We start from the raw sequence: 19,582 nt of genomic DNA on the forward strand, positions 1-19,582 counted from the left end.
AGGTCTGATGTCCTGACAATTACTCAGGAGGAGAGACAGGTGCGGCTGGTTGATCCATACGACCAGCAAGTGTCTGAAGACTTTGTAACAACTGGCGCTGTGTGTTAACCTGCTGTTCAGCTCGAGCAATAAAATGCTGTAACATATCTCTTGCTGAAGGCTCCACCGTAGGATCAGACATTGTGCCTGTTCTTACTGTCACGACTCAGAGTGGTTTTGTAGATCCCTTGCCTCTGTCTATATAGGACTTGCCCAGGAGTGCGGAGTTTAAGGGATAGGAGGTATTCACCAGGGATCCCCGCAAGGGGATATGGACTCCGCTGCTCCTATTCCGCAGGTCGCGGTCTCCCAGGCAAGGACTGACAGAGGATAGTGGAGGCAACACACAATGACACGGTGGATGAGAAGACGCAGAGTAAAGAGTTCAAGATTCACAGGCTTCAGCAATAGTAGTAATAAAACACTGGAGATGGTAGCTATGCTGTAAAGTAGTATATTGGTTGATGGTACAATGGAAATGGAAAAATATATATATAAACGGCAGATATTAAATACACGGCAATTAGGACACAAGCAGGTTACAGATCACGTTATGCCACTTCAGAATTGGTAGCTCTTGACAACTGCATGGGATGAGTAAACAATAGTTCAAACATAGGATGACAAATGGAGAATGCGTGGATCCAATAATGTAACACAAGGCAGATTGATGTGAATCACTGGTCAACAACAGTTCCAAGAGAATGAGAATGTAGAACTGCTGATCCGTAGATAAAGATGATTCTACATAGCAGGTGGGTTACAGGTATCACGATAATTCTCAGAATAGAACAGCAATAATCGTTGAACTGATGTTCTACTAATAACAGTCCCAGAGATATAGTTGAACAGCAGAAACTTCAAACAGTTAATTACCTAGAATTAGCAAGAACGAGGAGTATCCTAGAGGAGTATAGTACTGCCGATAACGGATGTCTTACAATAAACATATGAATGAAGAAAACAGCACTGTAGATCAGCCGGGCAAAAGCAGGAACTTGAACCATGAAACTAGCTGCAGGCCGTAGTAATTCAGCAGGTAGATAAATCACAAAGAAAGTCTCAATAGAACTCAGCATTGAAAATACAACAGCAGGTGTGCAGGCTTAACCACAGGTGCAGCATTCAACTCACAGTAAACGTTCAACATGAAGCTTGATAGCAACCAAGCCTAGATTACATATACCTGCTGTGGGTCCAGCCATTGCCACTTTAAATCCGCAGCTATCATGATGTCCATTAAAAGTGACGTGATTTTTTTACTGTATGGGTTTTTGAAGTTGCAAAATCGGTAGATACGTCCCTTGATGAATCAGACCCTCTGATTCTACCTATTGTGTGCCATCATGGAATGTGTGAGTAAGGGTACTACCTAAGGGATTGGTGAGTTACTTGGTTATTGTTAAGTGTGTTTTCACAAAGTATTGTTAATGTTTTGCATTGTACCATTGTTATTTACAATAAAATATACTGCTGTATCTTTCCTATCTACCTTACCTGTGTGATCTGTGAACCTAGATATGAGCTAGTGTGAGGTGTGACTCTAGTACCATGTCATGTGACATGACAGTGTACAAATCGTTTGTAGTTCAAAAGAGGGGGGGACAATGGAGGGAGCAGTAACTATGGTGCTTTCACATGTATTGGTATAGATCTACCAAATGTAGGGCTTCCATGTGTCCAAGTTTTCCCAGTACAATCCCCTTTTTCTCATAAATTTAACAATGCTTATTTCACCATAATTTGATATCCTGATGTTTGACAAGTTCCTGAATTGGGTGAATATTATGACTTGAGCAAACTTCACGTCACTTGGGTTTTATGATTTATTATTTCAAAATGATGGGTATTTGACCACTATAGCAGATGCAGTATTCCACCTTTTTGGCTCTGTACATCATTTCCTTCTACTTTTAATTGTGTGCAATTTTTGTTATATTATAATAAATGTTAAAGTTAAAAATGCTAGCCATTGGCAAGCCTGCAGGACAATTGCAGGTCAGGATTGTCTAAAACAACCATATTAGCCAACAAAATTATGGTGACGGTCTGGTTTGCATAGAAAATCATGACTCCACCAATTAAAAAAACAAAAAAACGAATCACAAATGTATTTAGTGCAAACAAGCTCCTAAAACATTGCCATGCACATTCTTAACTCCACCCAAACACGCTATTTTTATGACATACTGGAATGGCGGATGCACACACGGAGCCAAGGCCGCACACTATGTACATGTATCTGTCGGCCAAGAAACAGGCAAAGGATGCTGCCCGGCTGCATCGATTGTATTTTAAAACACATTCGTAGCGGACAGCCTGGATTCTCTGCTGCAAAGCACACTACGTAGCGTGCAGGCACAAGCAGCCAGCCACCCCCATCTCTGGGTCCGTCACTGCACAAAGCACCATTATAATTAATATATTTTATTTATAACGGGCTGACATACTATGCAGTTCTCTACACTGAGAGGTTAATTACCGAAAATAATTACATACAATGACATAAAACAATTGTACAGAGCTACAGAATATGCTGGCGCTATATAAATAAATGTTGATGATGACTGACCTACACTACAGCAATTTCTGTGGTGTTCAGTAGAACGCTGTGCAGTTTACAGGATACAGTATTTGTGCATCCTCCTGTATACCCCTAGTGATTACACCAGGATGACCAAGGAGAAAGAAGTGCTACTGGATCTTCTAAAACCCAGCATCATTCTCAGAGTAAAAAAATAATATAAAGTTAACTGTTAGCTCTTACTGGAGATGGTATGTAGCAAACAAACTATTGCTGTAAAAATTGTAACATATTTATATATGTGTATATTTATAATAAAAGTACTCAAACATTTTTAGCCCTAGAATTTTCTCCAAACTTAAGAAGACTACACTCCTTTCAGGATAAATGGGATTACAATGTCGTCTACTATACGTTCATAACCTTAAAAAACATATACCATAATTACTACCGACACAAACCCGTCACATAACACGTGTCGTATAACCACCAGCACAAATATTTTACTTTTATAAAGAAAAAAAAGTATCTTGTGAAGGATCTACAGAATAAGGAGTTAACCAAGAGTCATCTTAAAGCCCAGAACTCGTTCGCACGGTAGCGGTCGTGGGTGTTTCTCGGAATCGTTGTCTATGGTGTCCTCTAATTGGTTGTTACATTCGAATTTCTGAAAAGAAATTGTCTCCTTGGCAACAGCATTGAAATCAGCTATCTCATTGGCAGAGGAAGAACCAATGGGAGTGTGGAATGGGCGGGAATCGCGGGTTTCAAACTTGTGTTTGTGGAGCCTGAGCAGTTGTTTGAATTGGTATCGTGAAAGTAAGTGAAGGTATTTAGGTCTTCTTCAGGACAATTTTGAGGTTCCAGCACATTTCACATTGACACAAAAGGTATGTACACTGATGTTGTGTATGTGCTATGGAGTATTGCGTGTTCTTTACATATGTTTGTCTGTGATTGTCGACTCTGGTTTACTGAGGCAGCGAAGTGGTAGGAAAAAGTAGTCTTATGCTGGTTATTTAGAGACCTATTTCAGAAGCTCTTGATCCCTTGAAGTCGTTTTAGGGGGACAACCACAATATTATGGATTTCAGCTATTTATAGCTAAAGGATCGGAACATATATCTTCTACAAAAGCAATCACCATAGGCTTCTATGGAGATATTTAGCATTATTTACCATGTTCCAAAAATCAAAGATTTTCAGAACTTGTGCCCGATGCCCGTTCAAGGGGAGAACATTGTGGTAAAGGGATGCTCGGATCCCTCGTCACATCTTACCAGCTCTCTCATCTGGTTACTGGCGCATAGGTCGCCACTTTGCGTTAGTGACCATAGAGGAGATAAGTAAACAGTGTGTTCACTGGGACTGCTGTTCTGGTGAACACTTTTCATAAATGGTCAAGATCTTTCATTCCTTATCAGTGCAATAAGGAGTGATGAAAATGATTGTGTCAAAAATGTGGTTATTAAGTATGCCCTTTGACTTACAAGCAACAGTAATTGGAGCAGACTAATATAACTGAAACCTGTTGATTGACATTAAAATGTTCCAAGATATGTCAGGCTTACATGTCACAATTTATTTTAAACTTTTTTTACTGGAAGGGGGGGGGGGGTGAGATTGTCTCTTGGGCCAGGGTCATTTAACCTTATTTTTCTTTCAACTTGTACCTCTTTTCAATCACATTCACCGATCTGTATGAAGAAGTTACTCAATTAATTCAGAGGTGTCAGATTATATAAGTATAATAGCATATGCTTCGTATGTTTTTTGTTTTGTGGTATGTGTATTTTTATGATTTGAATGTTTGCTACTGTGCAGATATAAACACGAGAATGTACTCCCTCAGTGGCCATTCTGTACATTCACACAACTGTTCATATGCATTGCATAAAAACTGCAACATCCAACTTGAGGAAGAGTTCACTACCTTGCTGTTAATAGATGCCACACGCCCCCACATTCGCACGCACAATCGCCCAGTATTACAAGGGTCACTGGATTTGATGTTCAAAGATAATTTCAGTAGGGAATACTTCTAAAGTATCTAAATTGTACACAGCTTGTTTTGTGGGATATACTAAAAAAATGATCACAGATTGGAATGATTGCCTTCAGTTCACCTCCAAAACACCTAGGGGCCTATTTATCAAAGGTTTTCTCCCTGTAAAATCGTTGTTTTCAGGGATAAAACACTAAATTCAAGTCCTTTATTTCTTCTCAGTCCTCTAATCCCCGTCGCCTTTTTGCCACCTTCAACTCCCTCCTTTGTCCCCTCCCCCCCCTCCTGTCCCACTTTCCCTCTCCGCTGCAGACTTCGCCACTTTTTTCTCTTCCAAAATTGGGGCCATCAGACTCAACATCTCCTCCTCCACCCCCTCTCCAACTGCCCCCATCCCTTCTCCCCCCTCCAACAAACAACTTTGGTGCTCCTTCTGTCCTACTTCTGGCGAAGAAGTTAGCTGCCTCATTCTTTCCTCCCCACCCTCTACCTGTCCTCTCGATCCCATCCCCTCTAACCTCCTTCGATCTCTCTCTCCCACTGCGTGCTCCTACCTTGCTCACCTTTTCAACCGATCACACTCCTCTAGTGTAGTACCCTCCTCCTTTAAACACGCTCTTATCTCTCCTATCCTCAAAAAACCCAATCTTGACCCCCACTTCCCTGACAATTATCGCCCCATCTCACTTCTCCCCTACGCCTCCAAATTACTTGAGCGCATAGTCTGCTGTCGCCTCACCAGATACCCCTCTGACCATTCCCTTCTCGACCCTCTCCAATCTGGTTACCGCCCCCTCCACTGAAACTGCCCTCGCCAAAGTTACCAATGACCTCCTATTAGCCAAATCCAAGGGTCACTTCTCTATACTCATCCTCCTTGACCTCTCCGCGGCCTTTGATACCGTGGATCACCCCCTACTTCTGCAAACTCTTCTCTCTGGCTCAGTCCATGCCTGGTTCTGCTTTTACCTCGCTAACCGCACCTTCTCTGTCTCCATGTCTGGCTCCTCTTCTACCGCTTCCCCTCTCCCGGTTGGCGTCCCCCAGGGCTCTGTTCTCGGCCCCCTTCTCTTTTCGCTCTACACTTCCTCCCTCAGTGCTCCTACCACCTCCTTTGGTCTTCAGTATCACCTATATGCTGACGACATTCAACTCTACATCTCTTCTCCTGATCTCTCTTCCACTCTCCTCTCTCGTGTATCTGACTTCCTCTCCGCCATCTCCTCCTGGATGTCCTCGCACTTTCTCAACATCAATATCTCTAAAACTGAACTTATTGTCTTCCCTCCAGCCATACTCCCCTCCCATCACAACCTCTCTATCGTTGTCAATAACACTGCCATCTCCTCTGTCACCCAACTACGATGCCTAGGTGTCACTCTTGACTCCTCTCTCTCCTTCGCCCCCCACATCCAATCCCTTGCCCAAGCCTGTGGCTTCCAACTGCGCAACATTGCCCGCATCCGGCCCTTCCTCTCTCAAGATGCCACCAAAACAATCATCCACACTCTCATCATCTCCCGCCTTGATTACTGCAACCTTCTCCTCACTGGCCTCCCCCTCTCCCATCTTGCCCCCCTCCGCTCCGTTCTCAATGCGGCTGCTCGACTCATCTTTCTCTCACGCAGCTCCTCCTCAACCTCCCCTCTCTACCACGCTCTGCACTGGCTCCCCTTCCCCTACAGGATCCTTTTCAAACTCCTCACCACCACTTATAAAGCTCTCTCCCAGTCTACTGCCCCCTATATCTCTAACCTCCTCACCACTTGCACTCCGGTCCGCTCCCTGCGCTCGGCCAATGACCGTCGCCTCTCCTCCACTCTGATAACCTCTTCCCACTCTAGAATCCAGGACTTCTCCCGAGCTGCCCCCCTACACTGGAATGACCTCCCTCGCTCCATCCGTCTCTCTCTCAACCTGTGCTCCTTCAAATGGGCACTTAAAACCCACCTGTTCCTTAAAGCCTACCAACCAGCCACCTTACCCCTCATCTCCTTTTTTTCGTTCTCCCTCTCTCCCCAGGCCCCTCTCTTCTCACCCCCTGCTTCACTGGCTCCCTTTTGTGCCCATTTTTGTTTCACCGTCCCTTAGGATGTAAGCTCTTATGAGCAGGGCCCCTCTCCCCTCCTGTCTCCATACCGGTTCTTCTGCTCTGTCTTTACTCCATATGTCTTCCTGGAGTTCCTGAAGCATCGGTACTTTGTGTTTATTGTTCTGTACTTTGTCACCCTGTTTTGTACTACTGTTTGTACTGTAAACGGCACTGCGTAAACCTTGTGGCGCCCAACAAATAAAGGATGATAATAATAATAATAATAAATTGCTATATATGATTGTAGCATCGCAGCAGATATCATAGATATCTGCTGCTTTGCATCTCTTATAGTTTTACTGAGCACTCCCCATAAAAGTGTATGGGGAGTGCTCAGTAACGCTATTTAACAATAAATGAAATTAACTTTTCAATCGTGTTAATGTACGCCAGCTGGCGTACATTATCATAAATGAAAAGATTCAGTGCTGTCAGCTCTGCTCCGAAGAGCAGAGCTGAACAGCGCATGTGTGGAGGGATCACATGATATCTCCTTGTCACTCACTGCTCTCTCTCTCTGCAACTATAATTGCCGAGAGAATGCAGAGATGTTTGTGCGCATGCCTGAGGTTTTCACTTGGTGCATGCGCACTGGAGTGAGAAGAGGAGCCCCGTTTACCACATACTGCTTCGGGAACGAAGAGGCAGTGGTAAGTATGTTTTCCACTTCATAGGAACAGCAGTTTTTTCGTAACTGCTGTTCCTGTGTTGCTTTTTTTTAATAAATATGAGAAATAGTTCAATCCTTATCAATGCGATAAGGATTGAAAACTATTTTTCACATTTTGCAAGTGTTGATAAATGTACCCCATAGTAGCTTAACTTTTTTATCTTTAGTTCAGATTTTACAAACTACAATAAACATATAAAGCTTTTAAATATAGATACTGAAAGCTCTGTATCTAGGACTCCTAAGTGACTTATAATATCCATATAATTTACAATATGAACTACATTATCTCATATAAATATTTGTGTATAGGTGATCAGTCTGTTGTCTGTGCTAGGCATATTCTAAGGAGTATATGGAACCTGTATATGTAACATTCCTTAAGGTGTAATATTACACTGCAGTAATATATTCTCTAAAGTAAATTATATATAAAAAAAAAAATTAAATGGGATAATGGCATTTTAAACACATATATGTACACCTAGGGGTAAATGTATCAAGCTGAGCGTTTTCTGGCGGGAAAACCAATCAGATTCTAACTATCATTTATCTAGTACATTCTACAAAATGATAGCTAGAATCTGACATGTTGCTATAGGCAATATCTCCACTTTTCAAACCCAAAGGAAAACTCTCGGCTTGATACATTTACCCATTATAATTTATTTTTATTTGGGATGGATAAGATTAAAAGCACTGTTGAAGAACAAGCAGTCATAAATTAATATATTGTGTATAATTATTTTAATATAATGGTGTCATGTTCATTTTTTTCCCTTTTATAGTTGTTACAAATATAAAATATTTTAAAATGTTTTTTGATGCAAATATTTACCAAGCACTGTCTGTGGCATTTTCTGTCCCTCTTAATTCTTATCTTTTATTTACATCTTGATTATGTAAAGCGTTTTAGGGCTCTGACCTGTTTATTATCTCCATGTCCCTTTATTCGTGTGCAACCATCTGCTCACATGTCATTTTTTTGAGGTAGAAAGAAGCATTGTCTTAGTATATTTCATTTTAAGCACAATACCCTGTGAGATCTTTGAAGGTGAAATATACTTTATCATTACTGTACTATGTATGGTGAAGAGTGTATATGTTCCCCTCTCTCCCTTCCTAATCCAGCCATCTTTCCACTAAAAACACTTGTTAGTGTATATTTCTATGCTTGGAACACAATCATCCCACATACATAAAAGAAAAAATAAATCAGAAAATCTACAGTAAAAAAATATATTACTACAGTGTAATATACACCCTAAGGAATGTTATATATACAAGTTGGATATACTTATTATTATAATATGCTTGGTCCACACACAAGATTCCTCACCTATATATGGGGTAATGTACGTTATACTGTAAATGATATGGATATTGTAAGTCACTTAGGAATCCTAATTTTGCAATTTTAGTTTATTATCTATAGTTAAAAACAGTGGATCCCCAAAAATATTCTGTTCGAGTCACCCTTAGGGTCTCCATAAATGTTTTTAAGGCACCCCTAACCCACAATAATTACCAAGTAATTCCCCGCTACGCTTACCCACTGACCATAGCTACGGCACCCCTGTGAGATCGCAGCGACGCACAGTTTGGGAACCACTGAGTTAGAAGCTTTAGGTTTGTTTATAGTTTTTAAAATATGAAATGAAGATAAAAAGATACTGCCGTCCAATGTGATGCAGATGAACTGCAGGCGAGCATCATTTTAGTACATCCTTATTTTCCCTTCAATGTGCAGCACTACGTAATATGTTGTTGGTGTTATTAACAATAATAATGTGAGGTCTGGTCACCCTTCATGATGATGATATGCTGTTTGTGCTACAACTCAAAGTACTCTTGCTATGTTTAGGATGTGTTAGTAAAAATTGGTAATGTATATATTATTCCGTCCAGGCCCCTGAAAATGATGCCCACTCATCGTCCCAGTAGGCCGGGGTTATCAAAACTCCCTCGTCTGGGAAAGCCAGTTGCTGTGGAGAATGTTCTAGCTGACAAGGTATTGCCTATACTGTATTAATAATGTGATAAATACGTACACACACACCGGGTGAAATAAGTATTGAACACCAACATTTTTCTCAGTAAATATATATTTAATGTGGCTATTTTAATTAAATTTACACCAAATGTGAGCAACAACTCTGCAATCCACACATGCAAGGAAATCAAACATAGATGTCCATAATTTAAGTTTTGTGTAATAATGTGAAATGACACAGGGAAAAAGTATTGAACACGCCTCCTGAAATTTATTTAATACTTTTATAAAAGACTTTGTTGGTAATGACAGCTTCAAGATGCCTCCTGTATGGAGAAACTGCCCCGTTCATTGGTGGGGGGGAGCAGGGTAAGTTAAAATAAAATACTCACGTTATTGCAGACCCGGTGTCCCTCTTCCTAGCTCTGCTCAGTTTCACTGAATTTCACTAAATGCTCCTCACTGCATTCACATTCAGTGAGGAGTGGCGCAGAGAGGACCCAGACAGAAGAGCGATAAAAGAAGCCAATACAAAGGTAAGTAAAGGAACAGAGGCAAGGGGAGGTTAGTATATAGGCATAGTGTGATGCAGAAGGGTGGGGGGAGAGAGACGGTGTGATGCAGAAGGGTGGGGGGGGGGAGAGAGACGGTGTGATGGTGGGGGGGGAGAGAGACGGTGTGATGGTAGGGGGGGGAGAGAGACGGTGTGATGGTAGGGGGGGGGGGAGAGAGACGGTGTGATGGTAGGGGGGGAGAGAGACGGTGTGATGGTAGGGGGGGGGAGAGAGACGGTGTGATGGTAGGGGGGGGAGAGACGGTGTGATGGTAGGGGGGGGAGAGACGGTGTGATGGTAGGGGGGGGGAGAGACGGTGTGATGGTGGGGGGGGGAGAGAGACGGTGGGGGGGGAGAGAGACGGTGGGGGGGGAGAGAGACGGTGGGGGGGGAGAGAGACGGTGGGGGGGGAGAGAGACGGTGGGGGGAAGAGAGACGGTGGGGGGGGAGAGAGACGGTGGGGGGGAGAGAGACGGTGTGATGGTGGGGGGGGAGAGAGACGGTGTGATGGTGGGGGGGGAGAGAGATGGTGGGGGGGGAGAGAGACGGTGTGATGGTGGGGGGGGAGAGAGACGGTGTGATGGTGGGGGGGGGAGAGAGACGGTGTGATGGTGGGGGGGGGGAGAGAGACGGTGTGATGGTGGGGGGGGAGAGAGATGGTGGGGGGGGAGAGAGACGGTGTGATGGTGGGGGGGGGGGGGAGAGAGACGGTGTGATGGTGGGGGGGGGGAGAGAGACGGTGTGATGGTGGGGGGGGGGGAGAGAGACGGTGTGATGGTGGGGGGGGGGAGAGAGACGGTGTGATGGTGGGGGGGGGGAGAGAGACGGTGTGATGGTGGGGGGGGGGGAGAGAGACGGTGGGGGGGGAGAGAGACGGTGGGGGGGGAGAGAGACGGTGGGGGGGGAGAGAGACGGTGGGGGGGGAGAGAGACGGTGGGGGGGGAGAGAGACGGTGGGGGGGGAGAGAGACGGTGGGGGGGGAGAGAGACGGTGTGATGGTGGGGGGGGAGAGAGACGGTGTGATGGTGGGGGGGGAGAGAGACGGTGTGATGGTGGGGGGGGGGAGAGACGGTGTGATGGTGGGGGGGGGAGAGAGACGGTGTGATGGTGGGGGGGGGGGAGAGACGGTGTGATGGTGGGGGGGGGGAGAGACGGTGTGATGGGGGGGGGAGAGACGGTGTGATGGGGGGGGGAGAGAAGGTGTGATGGTTGGGGGGGGAGAGACGGTGTGATGGTTGGGGGGGGAGAGACGGTGTGATGGTTGGGGGGGGAGAGACGGTGTGATGGTTGGGGGGGGAGAGACGGTGTGATGGTTGGGGGGGGAGAGAGATGGTGGGGGGGAGAGAGACGGTGTGATGGTTGGGGGGGAGAGACGGTGTGATGGTTGGGGGGGGAGAGACGGTGTGATGGTTGGGGGGGGAGAGACGGTGTGATGGTTGGGGGGGGAGAGACGGTGTGATGGTTGGGGGGGGAGAGACGGTGTGATGGTTGGGGGGGGAGAGACGGTGTGATGGGGGGGGAGAGAGATGGTGGGGGGGAGAGAGACGGTGTGATGGTGGGGGGGGAGAGAGATGGTGGGGTGGGGAGAGAGACGGTGTGATGGTGGGGGGGGGGAGAGAGACGGTGTGATGGTGGGGTGGGGGGAGAGACGGTGTGATGGGGGGGAGAGACGGTGTGATGGGGGGGAGAGACGGTGTGATGGTTGGGGGGGGAGAGACGGTGTGATGGTTGGGGGGGGAGAGACGGTGTGATGGTTGGGGGGGGGAGAGACGGTGTGATGGGGGGGAGAGACGGTGTGATGGTTGGGGGGGGAGAGACGGTGTGGTGGGGGGGGGAGAGAGATGGTGGGGGGGAGAGAGACGGTGTGATGGTGGGGGGGAGAGAGATGGTGGGGTGGGGAGAGAGACGGTGTGATGGTGGGGGGGAGAGAGATGGTGGGGTGGGGAGAGAGACGGTGTGATGGTGGGGTGGGGAGAGAGACGGTGTGATGGTGGGGTGGGGAGAGAGACGGTGTGATGGTGGGGTGGGGAGAGAGACGGTGTGATGGTGGGGGGGGGAGAGAGACGGTGTGATGGTGGGGGGGGAGAGACGGTGTGATGGTGGGGGGGGAGAGACGGTGTGATGGTTGTGGGGGGGGGGAGAGACGGTGTGATGGTTGGGGGGGAGGGAGAGACGGTGTGATGGTTGGGGGGGGAGAGACGGTGTGATGGTTGGGGGGGGAGAGACGGTGTGATGGTTGGGGGGGGGGAGAGACGGTGTGATGGTTGGGGGGGGAGAGACGGTGTGATGGTTGGGGGGGGAGAGACGGTGTGATGGTTGGGGGGGGAGAGACGGTGTGATGGTTGGGGGGGGAGAGACGGTGTGATGGTGGGGGGGGAGAGACGGTGTGATGGTTGGGGGGGAGAGACGGTGTGATGGGGGGGAGGGGGGGAGAGACGGTGTGATGGTGGGGGGGAGAGAGAGAGAGATGGTGTGATGAAGGAGACACAGTAGTGTGTGTGATGACACAGGGCTTGTGGCAATGTAGTGTGTGAGGTCGGTGGTGGCTATTTAATGGGTGCTATTGTTTGTGGGGTGATGTTGGGGCAATGTAATAGTGGGGACTATTTAAGATGAGGTGGTTTGGGGGCTATTGAATGTGGGGTTGAGTTTGGGGATAATGAGATCTTTATTAAATGTGACTATGAATTATTTAATGGCAGTGATGGTTGCTGGAAATAGGTATATTTATGAAATGTAAATACTATTAATCTATTGCTGGAATTGTTTGGAGGATGGGAACTAGGTTTATTTATTAAATGGGAATACTATTATTTTAATGTTTGGGCTGGAGGAAGGCCTAATTATTAACCTTGGGTGCTATTGATTTAACTGAGGGCAGGTTGGAATTCTCTAAATGTACCCATTTTTTCCAAATAGGGCCCCCAACATTCCAGGACCCAAACAAACCGCAACTAAAGAAACTTGCAGTCACAGGTGGTGAAAGTGACAAGAACAGGTAGAGAACAGGGCAGTCTGTGAAATGTTGTGATTCTAGTGGGACAATCCCAGTTTTTGTTGACTGTTCTGCCCAATGTAAGGTGCAGGCTAAGACTGCAAACTCTTTATATTCACACTGCATTCTTTATATACTACACTATGGTGCTAGATGTCCTGAAAGTCAGGAGTGCTCGGACATATGTGACGCTCCGGTGAGCGGGCACTGCACCCTTGTTGCAATGGTGTACAAAACAATGCAGGTTTTTTTTTCTGTAGGAGGGTGGCCCTGCGCTTTTCACCTGCTAGCCATGCCCCTATGATACATAGCTATGCCCCCAATTGTATGACCACACCCACTATAGAAAAATTCCATGCTTAACTCTAAGGGGGGCCCCATGAATTTGTTGCACTGGGGCCCTGAATTCCTCTTGGCAGCCCTGGCTGGGCCGTTCTAGCAGCTTTTTCTTTCTCTAAAACCAATTGATAGTGTTCTTTGCTGTGTGCTTGGGATCATTGTCTTGCTGAAATGTCCATCCTTGTTTCATCTTCAGCATCCTGGTAGATGCCAGCAGATTTTTATCAAGAATGTCTCCGTACATTTTTCCATTCATCCTTCCTACAATTATATGCAGTATGCCAGTACCGCGTGCAGAAAAAACAGCCCCACACCATGATGCTCCCACCTCCAAACTTCACTGTTGGTATGGTGTTTTTGGGGTGATGTGCAGTGCCATTTCTCTTCCAAACATGGTGTTTATTTTGGCATCAAGAGAGTTCAATTTTGCTCTGTTCTGACCACACTATATTTTCCCAGGCTTTTCCAAATGTTGTGCAACAAACTTTAAATGAACTTCAACATGTTTTTTCTTCATACACACAACATTTTTTCCCCAGCACACTGCTATAGCCAGCAACAGATCTGCCATTTCTACTGTAGATAAAAATGCAAAAGTCTTTGTTGCACACATTTGCAAATGTATGTTTAAGCCATCCTGCCACGCCTGGGGCTTCTGGGGTACCTCTTTGGTAAGTTAGCTCTCAATTTAAAAACACATATGTATGGCCCAAATATAGGGACTCTCATTGTTTAGAGTAGGACCATCCTATTAGCAAAAGCGCCTTAGCGTGGCAGGATGGCTTAAACATACATTTGCAAATGTGTGCAACAAAGACTTTTGCATTTTTATCTACAGTAGAAATGGCAGATCTGTTGCTGGCTATAGCAGTGTGCTGGGGAAAAAATGTTGTGTGTATGTTCCTTGCAGGATAACCCCACCCTTTCAGCACCTGTTATGGCCTATAAATTGATTTGAGCAGCTTCCACTTTTGTATATGTTTTTTCTTCAGCAAAGGAGTCTTGCGTGGTGAGCATACAGGCCATGGAGATTGAGTACATTACTTATTGTTTTCTTTGAAGTAATTGTACCTGCTAATTTCAGGTCTTTGTGAAGCTCTCCAAGTGGTTCTTGGACAACTCTTCTGATCATTTTTTTTCACTCCTCTGTCAGAAATCTGGAGGTGCACCTGGTCATGGCCGGTTTATGGTGAAATGATGTTTTCCCACTTCCGGATTATGGCCCCAACAGTGTTCACTGGAAGATTCAGCAGTTTAGAGATCCTTCTGTAACGAATGCCATCAGTATGTTTTGAAACAATAAGGTAGCGAAGGTCTTGAGAGAGCTCTTTGCTTTACCCATCATGAGATGTTTCTTATGCGAGACCTTCGTAATGAGACACCTTTTTATAGGCCATCAGTTGTGGCTGAACCAGCTGGAAGGATTGCTTTATAATTACTGATAGATTTCAGCTGGTGTCTTGGCTTTCCATGCCTTTTTGCACCTTCCTTTCTTCGTACGTTCAATACTTTTTTTCCTGTGTCCTTTCACATTGTTACACAAAACTTAAAATATGGACATCTATGGTTTGATTTCTTTGCATTTATTTAGAGTGTGTGTGTTAAAGGCATAATAACAACTTTTTTTTCTGTAAAGCTTTCCCATGTTTTCTTTAATGGAGTTTTAAAGAAAAAGAACAGAAATGCTCCTGTACATTCTGTTGCAGTGTCTGCTATAAACTGAAGTTAACTTCATATTTGTGAAAGCACCACCGTTGTTGTTGCCTTTTCATTTAAGATTGTTGCAGCAGCCATGTTTGTCCCAGACATCTGTAAAGTAGTCATAGTAAAGTTTACTTGCAAACAGCACTGTGGGTCAGTCGCTAGAGCACTGATGGGCAAACAAACAGGGAGGCCTCCGATCCTTCACCTGTGTCCCAGACTTCTTTCCTACTTTATAGCCAGATTTGTTTGTCTGTAGCTGGTAATGTCTGTTTAAAATGTCTTCTGATATATAATTATAGATGGATGTCTTTTTTTGATCAAAGGTATTGTTTTAACTTATGGAGATTAAGGGTGATGTGTGAACCTTTTTGAAGGTTAGAAGGCTTCACCATGCTACCCCCAAAGGCAATCTCCGGTTGCCAATTGTTGCGCTAGTCACTTGTTGTTTTTATTCTCAAGTTTACTTCTAATTAAACCTCTCTTGCTGGCAGAGGATTTCATGCTCGCAGGTCTCTCGAGGACAGAGAAAATAAATTCAGAGCCCCGGGAATCAGCATTTGATGTGTTTTCTATCACACTTTTCAAACTTTGCTCTGCCCAAAAAAAAACACACTTTAGGATGAAAATCACGCTACCACGAATTTCTTGACCTGTGATTCAGGTCTGTCCCATTGAAATTTGGACGATTGGGCAGGTGGCTTTTTGGAAGGAAGCATTCTATGACAAGAATTGGAATACTTTTAAAGATAAAATGGTGGACGGGTCATGACGAAATAATGTCAAAATCAGGCATCCCTTAATTGGTGGCCAATATTCTCTCCTATGTCACGGCACTCTTCTGCAAGCTGCTCACCTTAGCTGCAGAACATGATCTTATTGATAGGGTTCACAGAGTGCCCAAACCTTACGGAATCTTCCACCAGAGACACTCTTCCAGGCTGCTTTTTTTTTCCACTTAAAAGAGTGGCTCTTCAGAGCAGCTGAAAATAGTTTCTCTCTGACCTTCAGCAGTTTCCTGATTTCTCTTCAGCCACTGTCCTCAAGAGGAGATTGTTCCATGCTGTCACAGCTGCATTGCTTGGTAATTGTGACTGGATGGGCTTACTTCGCCACTCGGTCTGTTGGTGGAAGCAGGATAAAGGGTTGTTCTTCCTGCGCAGTTTCTTTGTGTCTTTCTCACCATCAATAACAGACTGTTATTGACCACTCCTGCTGGTGTCACCTTGCCACCATACATATGCTGACCGCGAATGCCAACTGCACAATAGTTGTAGGAGAATTCAGCTACCAACCAAAGTCTCCTTCAATTACAACTAGAAACACTTATTTTCGGGTAGCTTGTATAGCTGCTGCAGCACCTCTTTGCTGCTGCCTGGCTGATCTCCTGACCACTTACTATAGATTAGGACTGCTGGGTAGTGGGCAGAATGTTGACACAGAAATGCTGGTTACGACAAAGGATAGCCAGGGAACAGATAGTGTAAGCTTTTATCTGTTGGTCACATTATACAGCAGGCAGTAGGCCTCCTGCAGAATCTTCAAGCAGTGATGTTTTATTGGTAGAGCCCTGACAAGGACCTTTACAGACTAGTTGGAGATACTGGTGATCATCCAGAAGTACAGGTGGAATACTACATTTTACATGGGCAACAAGGCTCTCTTTATACAGTTTTACACATATAACCTGGCAAGATGTAATCCAGCCTCCTACCCCTTTAACCAATCCAGGATGCTTCATGCAGCCTACACATGCTGCCAGTGAGAGGGAACTCTGCCTAGTCTCCTCCCCAGTTCCAGAGACCCTGCAGCAGTGTTTGGCTCTCACCCCTGGCTGAAAATAGTATCGGGAGGAAGGCACCCATATCCCAGGCAGCAGTCCCCAGCTGCCACTACAAGCTGACTGCCTCGAGGTGAAGTCTCCAGGGCTTCTCCTGGACCACCAGGGAAGGGAAGTACATATTTTATACACTTTGACACGCCTAGCGCTGGGAATTAACCCTTCCGGTGCTGCACAATAGTTACTTACCAGCACCACAGCGTCCATATATTAAATATCTACATGTATTGCTTAAAACCCTTTGAAATGCACACTCTCGCCATTAAATACTGAGGTGCCGCGTATTACACTCCCGGTGTTGCAGCACACATTTTAAAATACATGTTTAAATTTAATTAAATACATTTAAATTAATGCTTTATACATGCATCGCCTAGGCCCAGGTATTAGCCCTCCATGATGAACTCTGGAAACAGCCACAGTACCGATATGCCTTACTGCTGGGGTTCCCAGTAAAGCTCATCATGTGATGAAAAACACACTGTTTTTAAATTCCATTAGTGAATTTGTCATCACCACATCATATGATAAAGAATTCCAGTGCTTAACCAACTTCTAAGCAGTAGCTCCCAAACTGTGTGCCTGGGATGCCATGACGATCTCATAGGGGTGCCGTGGCAAGGGCCAGTGGTAAGCAAGGTGGGGGACTACTTGGTTATTATTTTGGCTTAGGGGTACCTTTAAAAAATTGAGACCCTAGGGGTGCCTCGAAGTGAGAAAGTTTGGGATCCACTGTTCTAGAGTGTTCACTTCATTAGTTTCAGGGTAATTGCTTAACAAACTCCCTCCCCCACCCCACCTTCAGATTTTTATTATCTAATGGGAACTAGGACTGTAGAAAGCGGATGCCTTAATGTGGAAACAAGTCTTGACATCAGACATTAAAATGGACAGTTAAAGAAAAGTTCAGATGCCTTTTTTAAAGGGGTTCCATCTGTTAACATTGATCCCTGGTTTTGATCGCCATCTACAGCTTTACAAACAAGAAGTGACAATGATTGTTTTATCCATTTTTCAAAGCTGCTGATTCTTCTCACACAGAAGGATCAGCTTTAATGGTGAGTGATGGTGTACGTTCCCATTTACAGGAGAAGTGCCCACTCTTGAGTATGCCGATAGACCACACAAATGAGACCCCAGATGACTGGTGGAGCATATGGCAGTATTCAAAATTAACTTAACAGTTAATCTATTAAAATGAAACTTGTGACTGTGCTCTATACATTCTAAGATAGCTTCAAGTGTAAAACTACATGATTATGGGTTTTATTAATAATTATTAATATTTTTTTCCACAGCAGGATTGTGTCCAGACAAAGCGCTCACCATCATCGCCACAGGGTGGAACAAAGAAAAGATCTGCATTTGGGGATATCACTAATGTAAGTATGAAGATTTCTATCCCTTAAAGGAATAACCTACACTGGATTCAGTGCTGTTAAGATTTGTCTTTCTTTACTGTCACAATATCAAATTCATAAAATAATTGTCAACCTGGATATATATGGCTCACACGCAGTACTACTTTTTTATTTTTATTTATTTTTTATTGGTGCCTCCACTGATAGTCTGTGGGAGAACCAAATCTTATATTATGAACAATAATTTATGCCTGTCTTCTATATTATCAAGGTTTCCCTCAATCATATTTTCTCAAAGCTTCTCTAACCTAAAACATATCCAGATTGTTTAATATAGTAATGGATGCATTTTTAGATAGTCTTATGTAGATTATGAATAAAGTGGGTATGACTGCCTTCCCTCTGTCTTCATTTTCATGCTCCCATCCCTAAATACATGGGGCTGCACCCAACCACCTCAGGCTTTACACTGCCCCTACTGCACAGACCCATTAGCTTTTTCCACACATGAATAAAAGTGGCAAGAGGAGGAAATGTGGGCATTAGTGTACTTTGTATACAGTACTGCTGTTAACTGCAAAGTAAAATAGAATTTGACGGCAGATAAGAACCACTTGGTCTATCTAGTCTGCCCATATTTTTAACCTATGGTAACCTCCAACCGTATTTAATACTTAGTTATTTGTAAGTATATCTTTATGGGAGGAATTGAACTGAACACAGTATTCTAGATGAGGCCGTACCAGTACCAATGACCTACACAGTGGCATTAGTACTTTTCTGCTATCGATTCCTCTCCCTATGTAACCTAGCATCTGACTTGCCTTTTTCATTGCTTTGTTAAATTGTTTACATGCCTTTTAAGTCATCTAGTCTCCTAGATCATTTCCTCCTCCGTAGTTTCCATAATAGTGCCATTAATATTTTATTTAGCCTTTGGGTTTTTGAGACCCAAGTGCATAAGTTGGCATTAAACTATATTTGCCACGCTCTTGACCATTCCTCTAGTTTACCTAGATCACTCCTGGTGTGTCTACCCTGTTGCATATATTTGTGTCATCTGCAAAAAGGCATACTTTCCCTTCATTACCATTTGCAATGTCAACAATAAAGATATTAAAAAGCACTGGTCCAAGTATGGACCGCTGGAGTATACTACTGGTAACCTTTCCCTCCTGTGAATGCACTTCATTTACTACACCTCTGTATGTTGTTCTGTAATGTTTATTATTGACACTTTACTAGGCTTCAAGATAAGTTTAAGGCAATATTATTCCCATATAGCTATCAACATGGTACTAATGTTTTACTGAAAAACCATGTTCTTTTCAGGCTCACAAACATCAGCTGGTTCAGAAGAAAAAAGATGGGCACAAAGTTGTTATGAAGAAGACAAAAAATGTTGCTACTAGCGGAGTTGCAAAAAATAATGAAATTAACCTCAAAAGGTGAGCTAACGCTAATTTTGA

General features: G+C 44.4%; 1 protein-coding gene across 2 annotated transcripts in view; it reads left to right on the forward strand.

The window, feature by feature from the left end:
* Positions 1-3,328: 3,328 nt before the first annotated feature.
* The window catches only part of CCNB3 (cyclin B3), a 47,550-nt gene continuing 31,296 nt past the window's right edge, over positions 3,329-19,582 (forward strand). For both annotated transcript variants that reach the window (XM_075184659.1, XM_075184660.1), the window contains exons 1-4: positions 3,329-3,453; positions 9,239-9,341; positions 18,051-18,134; positions 19,446-19,561. In XM_075184659.1, the coding sequence (XP_075040760.1) occupies positions 9,249-9,341; positions 18,051-18,134; positions 19,446-19,561 (293 nt within the window). In that variant the 5' untranslated portion in view covers positions 3,329-3,453; positions 9,239-9,248. The remainder of the gene's footprint in view (positions 3,454-9,238; positions 9,342-18,050; positions 18,135-19,445; positions 19,562-19,582) is intronic.

The sequence above is a fragment of the Mixophyes fleayi genome, chromosome 9 (assembly GCF_038048845.1).
Source record: "Mixophyes fleayi isolate aMixFle1 chromosome 9, aMixFle1.hap1, whole genome shotgun sequence".
NCBI classification, from domain to species: domain Eukaryota; kingdom Metazoa; phylum Chordata; class Amphibia; order Anura; family Limnodynastidae; genus Mixophyes; species Mixophyes fleayi.